General features: G+C 37.4%; 1 protein-coding gene across 1 annotated transcript; it reads right to left on the bottom strand.

Annotated features, from left to right (window-relative positions):
• Nucleotides 1–1,582: 1,582 nt before the first annotated feature.
• On the bottom strand, nt 1,583–8,185 carry LOC114719525 (ubiquitin carboxyl-terminal hydrolase 23). Its single transcript, XM_028905037.1, has 11 exons — nt 7,715–8,185; nt 6,931–7,045; nt 6,676–6,786; nt 5,945–6,117; nt 5,445–5,771; nt 4,758–4,883; nt 3,708–4,406; nt 3,511–3,609; nt 2,804–3,431; nt 2,627–2,717; nt 1,583–2,096 (listed from the first exon to the last, which is right to left on the bottom strand). The coding sequence occupies exons 1-11, from the start codon at nt 8,009–8,011 to the stop codon at nt 1,904–1,906; spliced, it is 2,859 nt and encodes a 952-aa protein (XP_028760870.1). The 5' UTR covers nt 8,012–8,185; the 3' UTR covers nt 1,583–1,903.

Genomic DNA, 8,185 nt, shown 5'->3' with positions numbered 1-8,185 from the left:
TTGATTTAGTGTTGAGCCTATGAGGACTCAAATAAACCAATCCAAAATCATTACTTTTTTTAAATTTTGGCCAATTGTATGTTGCATTAGATAAAAGGCAAATGTTAGTTATCGTTTGACTTAAAATTTTTTTAAAAAAAAATTTCTGAATCTTATCATGATGTGCTAATTGCAATTATGTATCCAGGTGGTTTTCAAAATATCTGTTCCATAATAATAATATATATTGTTCTAGTATTCATTTTTCTAAAAAAAAAATTCTAGCCCCCGCTTTGTTAGATATTTTGTATAAAAATTTAGTATAGTTAGATTTTTATTTAGAAAAATTCTAAATAAAGAAGCCTAAAATTATGATATTTCAATTGAGACACCTTAAACCTCAAAATAATAGAAAAAAGATAAACCCAAATTGAAATTTTGAATTTCAAGAAAAATTACAAAAAATGCTCATTTTTTTAAAGTTTGGAGCCCCTTCGCAGGGTTTTGTTGGCGGACGACCACTGTGGTAGCTGGCGGGCCTCCTGTCAATGCGGGAGCTCCGACACTAGGCACCTGCAAGGTGGCTACCATTGGGGCTTTTTATTTTTTGCAGGAGGATTTTAAAAAAAAAAAAAAAAAGGGGAGGGAAGTGAGGTTGGTGTGATTTGATTTCCCAACTTGGTGATTCCAAAAATTAAAGATGAATTGTTGTTATTTTACAATCAAGATTTTTTATTCTAAGATGAATTATTATCACTTTTAATTGACTTACAAGTTGTGTTAGGAAAAAAAACTATGTTGTTAATCCCAAATTCAAACATATCATTTTATAATCAAGACTTGTTATTCCTAGATGAACTGTTATCATAAGCTAGAGCCAAAATAAAGTAGTTAATTTTTTCTTTTGCTCCATAATATCAACAAAGTTTGTCAGTTCAGCAGCCACTCTTGATTTTGGAAACCACCGAGTTGGAAGATCAAATCCCACCAATCTCACTTTCCTTCCCTTTTTGGAAAAAAGAATTCCCCTTGCAAAAGAAAAGCCCCCCATTGGCAGTCACCGCACTTGTGCCGAGTAGGCTGCCTGCCGGCTGCCGTCAGGGTTCCAGCGAGGGGCTCCCCACTTTTTTTTGGGGGGGGGAATCAAAAGGCATTTTTTTAGTTTTTTTTACATTTCAAAATTTTAATTTTTTTTCTTCCTTTTTTTAAAATTTTTGGCCAAGGAAAAAATGTGAGCAAAAATAGGCCATGCCCAAAAGCCCAACCATTTCGGTTCATTTCCCTCAGATAAATCGGTTTAGCTCATTAGCTGGAATTGCCCTATTTAATTATTAATCTTAAATAATTTGCAACCTAGCCAAACTAACACATGCCCACCTCTAGTTAAAATTACGATTATTTCCTTTTCTAATTAAAATAACAGTAAACTCCTCGTGTAATGAATAAACCCTCAGAAATTTCACTACTACTCCAATTCACTTAACCTTCCAACCTATGAGTTGGCGAAGGGAAAAAACTTCAATCCATCAGCTGCTCTGTTACAGTCTTGAAAATGACCGTTAGTGTGCCACACGAAAATAACAAAATGTGAGTGCAAGAATCATAGAATAAAAATAAATATACGAATTCTATTAACCTCAAGTACATAGCCAAATACATCCATCCACCAAATAAACGATACAGGAAACAGTTTTACGTGTTAGAAGATGACCCTGCTAAGGTGAAAACTAAGAGGAACAAAATTTTCGAGCCACCCAAGGTAGCCACATATCATTTCTCGAACATGCGCAGCTAACAGTTCTCTGAAAAGAGAAATGTCCACAAAGCATATGATAAAAGCCTAACAACACTCTGCTCTCAGGCAAATTAATGCTAGGAACACAACTTTGAACTGGGAAAATCATAAGTGTTTTCCGTTACAATTTCAGCTCGACAACTTACTAATGTCTACCACAAATCCTGAACGGAACGGAAGGTTCCCTGAGCGACATTGCTCGAGTTTTGCCCTTTTAAACCGAGATTTCTCAGTGGCAATTTCTTGGAAAGGGTTTGGCCCACCAAAGCTATGCTTAAAGCGCCTTAACTTCTTTCTCTTCCCCATATCATATTCTTCATCCCTATAACATTTTAAAATGACCAAAGTTTAATTTGTAAATAGCAATACACAGTATGTATCAGCCAGTCCAGTGCGGTTATAGTAAAAGCACTGCAATATGCAGCAGCTTGTGAAAAAATGTAGAATGGAAAAATCATTGTGGCGATATGTTTAAATAAGAACATGTTTATATGTATAACAAATAATATAGCGCAGAATCAATATTTCTTGAAAAAATTAGTCCAAAATTACTACTCATCATAAAAAATTCCACCATACTGACATGTCCTGGAGACATTAAACATGTCATAACTTCCAATTTGAAAAGTTTGGCACCAAAATATGAAAAGCATAAAAAGATTTATCTGAAACACACATCAGAGTAACGTTTTTTTTTTAAAAGTGCGTGAACATGTGTATGCGTAGGTGGGCATGTATGTACATGCATGAGTCGTATGCGCTACTTGAATACGATATGGATTACTAAAAACAATACTACCTGCCATGTCATCATTGCTTACAGATAAAAGAGCATTTTAAAATTAGACTTACCATTCATCCCCAACATAGCCAATGCTCATGATCTCACTCTTTGACTCCTTGGATTGAGATGAAGGCAATTCTACATCATCCCAACGTGGAACTGTACCAAAATAAAGAACAGTGATGTCAGATATGAAGATACCAAGACTCAAATCAGGAACCTGGAGAGCAGCAATAAGAACTCACCCTCTAGACCTCGGGCAAGCTTACTCATCGAACTACTATGCATTTGTTCTCTGTTACCATCTCGTAGCCTATTGGGCTGTCTAGAATCACAATGGTTTGCAACTGAGCTATGCCCAGAGACCTTTTCTACATGCTTGGCAGTGGCAAGCACAGCACAGTCCTGATCAATCCTCTTTCTAAATTCTCCATTGGCAATATTTTCCATCACTGATTCACCACCAACTGAGTTCATAGACAGATGATTAGTAGCATGTTTATAAGATGATTTGGTTCCCACACTCCCAACACTACTTGATGGCCCTACATCTGAAGAGATATATTCATCCAGCTTTTCTTTATTTAGATTCTTTATATCAGAAGTCTGGCGTTCAATTTTTTTATTTTTCTTTTTCTTCCGCAAGCTAAAAGATGCCATCACAAGGAAGTTAGAGCCAACATGCAAACTTGAAACCCGATACTTCAAAAGTTTCTTCCTTGACTTCTTGATGCGTTTGTGGCTAAGGCCACCAATATCCATTGACCTTCTTCCTGACTTGTCAAGAACCAATGGTTGATTACCAACAACCTTTTCACACACTTGATTGCCTGATTTGTCACAACCTTCCGAACCAGTTGCAGAACCCCCAACCTACAAAAAAAAAAAAAGGGTAAAAAGAAAGTCAACCAAGCTCCAAGCAAAGTCCATTTTAAGGGGAAAATATATTAACCTGACAACTGCTATTGCTTGGTTGAATTAGAGAAATTGTAGAAGCAGTGCTTTTTGATGTATTAGCACTTGAACCTCCAAGCGTAGTAACACCATTAATCTACATGAAGAGAGAATCACAGTTTAGTAACCAATATAATTTTAAGAGCACCAAATCTGCCCCAAACTTATGTTAGCTAATGAAATGAAATCATCTACCTTCTGAGAGGTTTCATCTATCACAGGTTGAGAAGCAGCTTTTTCAGGGTCACTAACAGATGGTGCCAAGGAGAGAGTGTCTTTCACGTCCTCTTTAGAAACTCCATTCTCTTTGCCTTTATTTATAAAGTCAGTTGCCGAAGCAACTAAGTTTTTCATATTATGAGTGCAACTGTTGTTTACACATTCACCTAATGGCAACAAGCTTTCAGGTTCTGATTTAGCAAGAGGGGGCAATTCTAATGACTCTTTTTGAGCCGGTGGCTGAGAGCATGATTCAGATACAGATTGTTTATTTTGTATCAAGCAATCTTTTTGTGCCGGTGGCTGAGAACATGGCTCAGATACAGATTGTTTATTTTGTATCAAGCGATTTTTTAAAGGGCTATTTCTTTGCTGATTTGATGCATCCTTTGATAAGGAACCCCTCAAAGAATCAATATTTAATGAACTTTTCGGAGCTTCAGCAGACGAACATGTTTTGCTGAGTAAATTTTCTGTTTGACCAGTTAGAACCAATTCTTTCTTCAAAGCTTGGCTCGAATATACAGTAGCTTTACTTGCACTCACATTCACTTCTATATTCTCCTTCTGGGCTATGTCGACAGGTTTCTTTGAAACACTGCTTTTCCTATCCCGAACATAAAATAACATGTAAGCCTGCTGATTCAGAACTTCCCGCTCACTAACATGGCTCACCTGTTGTAACAAGTTACAGTAATGAGGAGCCCACAGAAGACAACAAATTAAAACAGACTAGTATCTTTCCACATGTAAATATTATTCTTTCCAAGCACGGTCATCAAAACAAAAGTTGAAAATGTATGCAGACCATTTTATAGCCAGTAGTTCACCAGCTGTTTTATTCAAATATAACTGAAGCAACAAAATGACAACTTATAGGTGTTATAGCTGTGAACAGAGTTTGAGAAAAACATGCATGCTACGTTCCCCTTTCCATGACAAAAAAATGGCTTCTTTTTCCCACTTCAACTTCATATTCAACTAAATCAGAGGCCAAGAACTCCATATAGAGATTGTTTTCCATACCCGATTGTCATCCAGGGTGTACCACATGTTATTTGCTGTGCGGACATAGCAGTAATAGTGACCAGAATGAGTGCTGCTGCCAGAATGAACCAGCACCCCATAAAGAGAATACGTTAAGTCTCCATCCTACCATAGATTACAGTTAAGAAAATGAGTTAACCATGATGATAATTTACAGATACATATAGAAGCCAATCAAACAACACAGCTCGACATTTCCCAATAAGCAAAACATTATTTGAGGATAGTTATCCCGGTGGAAAACACATTGTTACCTGACTTTAGTGTTGTTTTACTAGTCTATCTGGTTTATCCGTTATCTTTGCATAATTTCTATGGTTTATCTGTTATCTTCATGTGTCGCATGAGGTTTATCTGTTAACTCCATGTGCTTAGGACGACGATCTTAGGAGCGGGTAGTTTCAGGATATTAGGAAATTAGGAGACAGAATGAATGTTTCTGTTTTGCGTCTGTAACCAACTCCTTGCAGCTTTAAATATTGAGGGGGGATAAGCAATTCATTTTTCAGTGAATTGATGTTGTGTTTTTGGGTCCTTTCACCCTTTGCAATTCATATAAGGGCCATATGTCTATCATGTTATTTAATTTTAAGAAATTGGAAGAACAGCAAATAGCATATGGAAAGAAAGTGTTGCAGTTTTTATGTAATGAAAAAAGTTACTCACATAGGAGCCACTGACAAAAGGTTTCAAATCCAGTGCACAACCAAACTGAACTCTTTTCTTAATCTTTTGTCCAGGATCATGAGCATAAAACCGCTTTAGATGAATGGTCAGCACATATGGAGCCTTATGAATTGTAAGCTGTTTGAGAGCTTTAACTTTCTGCTTGCATCGTTGGCACTGATACTGCCTTTCTCCTCCATCTAACCACTCAGCAGCTGTGAAATTTGAAAGTGCCTTCTGCAATGAATCTGCCTTGAATATTTCAAGGCTTAAATCTAAGAATGGATCAAACTTGTTGGAGCAATTCAAGCATTGATGACATTTGACCTGGAAAAGAAGTCAAACTGTTTTGTTATTGTCAAGGAATAATCATCGAACAAGAACTGCCAAATCATTAAAATAAAGGTGTCCGTTTTACATAGATTCCCCCGTCATAACCAAACAATAGTTACTGATCAAGTTTCTCCAGAGAAACCTAGGAGTAAGAAAACCAGAGATACCTGACTACGGAGACGACCACCAAAGATCTTGTGAACCAAACTCCTCTCATAGGCACCAGGGGATTCACTTGGAACTCCAGAAGGCAGGCAGCATTTATGCATTGATTCAAGCAAGTTGACCATATACTCATGTGCATCCTCCTGCCTTGCATTTCGGAAATTCCGTGATATGCCTATCTCATTGTCAAGAAGGACAAATTCTAATACATCTTAAGAGGAGATTACTCTATATTTAAGAAACAATTAGTGACATTAACCTCACACGGCTTCACAATGCCTCAGCTAACATAATCTAGCGCATGGTCAACAAAAGAGAAAATAAAATGATGCTTCATACCATAATCTAATCAGCTGTTATTACACCCTAACAGAAGTAGCAGATATGGACATCATGACTGATGCAGAAAATATACGATATTTGTATTTTACAACATGTCAATTGTAAGTAATATTTGGAACGAAAAAAAAAATCATAACTGGCAACAAATCCTGACAATTTGTGGGCCAATGGACACCTTAGCATCCCAATAAGAACAACCATTTGTGCCAAGATCCTCCATTGTGGAAAAAGATTAAATTCACAAAAGAGCAGGAAAAAAATATAACAAGAACCACAACATTTGAAGATAGGCAGTTTAACCTCTTATCAATTTACCAACATTTTAAGCAAACGAAAAATTAGTTCTCTCTAACTGTCTATTCAAAAAGCAGAGAATCGAACACAAGGATACAGCGCAGGTTCATAACCAGATCCTCTGGAGATAATATTCTCCCAGTTGATTGGAGTGCACGACTGACATGATTCTGTATCGCGCACAATGCACAAAATCCAGCAACATGACCTACATTGATCATAAAATGTTAGTAGAAATTAAATGAAACAATACCCCAAAGCAAAAGGTGAACATAAATAAAGTACTTTATATAAAAATCTACACAAGATACATGTCATAGAATAGAATAGAAAATAAAGCTGAGCAGCTCACAAGAACTTTTATGCTTTCCACTTTGTAGATATGCAGCTAAAGGCTCCGTATATGTCAAACACTGCAATACCGAATTAAGGAAACAAGTGTTTCCTAAATTTCGCAAGCCAGCTCCCTGGAAATAACAAATAACGAGTTGTAATTGAGCCCAAAGACAGATAAGCACAAAACGTAAAATGCCATGTCCTTACCCAGAATAAACAAATGAAGAGCTATAACAGTATTAAATAAAAGAATTTAAAATTATGCTAGCATTGTGAAAAGTTTGAAGAGTGAACCCCCCCCCCCCAAAAAAATAATAAAGATTCAGCGCCCGTTGTTTTGCTATCGGTGGCACATGCTCCCTGTCCGAGCTTTATCTTTATTAACAATTACATTGTCCCATTTTCTGACACGGCAATCAAGTTAATTGAAAAGAAGGAAAAGAAAGCAGCTGAAGCAAATGAAAAGCAATCAAACTGAGGTGATCGCACAGGTAATTCTTGGAACGGTAATCCCAATATCAAGAAGCAGTCATGAAAACAGAAGGCATGCCAACTAACGAAGTTCAAGGGAAGACTTGAATAACGAAGGTGGGAAGTAGAGAGGAAACGGAAATTAACGCGTTTCAGCTTTCGCTCCTGAAAAAGGAAAGATGAAGAGCATCTCTATTTGAACTGACTTTCATCCCAAATTATTAACCTTCACACTGTCCCATTTTCAGCTGTGGCAATCAGGTTAATTAAAAAAAAAAAACAAAGGAAAGAAGCTAAAGCAGATGAATTCCAGTGAAGGACGGACTCACAATCCTTCGAACGGTAATCCCAAAACTGAGCTCCGGATCCAAACCAAAATCAAAGAATTCGGAACCATCGTGCTTCTTTCCAACCGAACCGGAACCAGGTCGCCGAGCTTCAGATGAGCTGACGGGGTTTAAAGTCTCGAGCTTAAAATCACTCCCGCCATCGGAAAATCCTTTGAAGGGCTTCTTCGCGGGAAGAAACTCGATTCTACGGCTGAATAACACCGACCCGTTAGAATGATCCGAACCAGAATCCAATGGATTCTTGGTCTCTGTACCTGCCAACAGGCTCTCCACCATCTTCACAACAAAACCTCGAGATTTCCACGGAACCACCAATGTTACAAAATGAATATGAACATACGCGTAAACGCGAGTTTTCTTGATGAATGTGATAGGGTTGTAATTCGCGCAGCTTTGTGGGGGCGTGCTGCTACAGAAGCAGAGGGCTTCGGCTTCTGCGAAAGAGGGGTT

Source organism: Neltuma alba, unplaced genomic scaffold (assembly GCF_004799145.2).
Source record: "Neltuma alba isolate B1F8T4 unplaced genomic scaffold, ASM479914v2 tig00011920_pilon, whole genome shotgun sequence".
Taxonomy (NCBI): Eukaryota; Viridiplantae; Streptophyta; class Magnoliopsida; order Fabales; family Fabaceae; genus Neltuma; species Neltuma alba.
Note: the sequence above shows the minus strand (reverse complement) of the source record. Positions and strands in the feature narration are given on the sequence as shown.

What these genes read in the sequence shown, in the direction of transcription:
- LOC114719525 (XM_028905037.1), bottom strand. Translation starts at nt 8,011, where the DNA reads ATGGTGGAGAGCCTGTTGGCAGGTACAGAGACCAAGAATCCATTGGAT. An exon ending in GGATTACCGTTCGAAGGATT is followed by an intron (nt 7,046 to 7,714) that starts GTGAGTCCGTCC and finishes TGTTATTTCCAG; the next exon opens with GGAGCTGGCTTGCGAAATTT. An exon ending in CTTTTGTCAGTGGCTCCTAT is followed by an intron (nt 4,884 to 5,444) that starts GTGAGTAACTTT and finishes AATCTATGGTAG; the next exon opens with GATGGAGACTTAACGTATTC.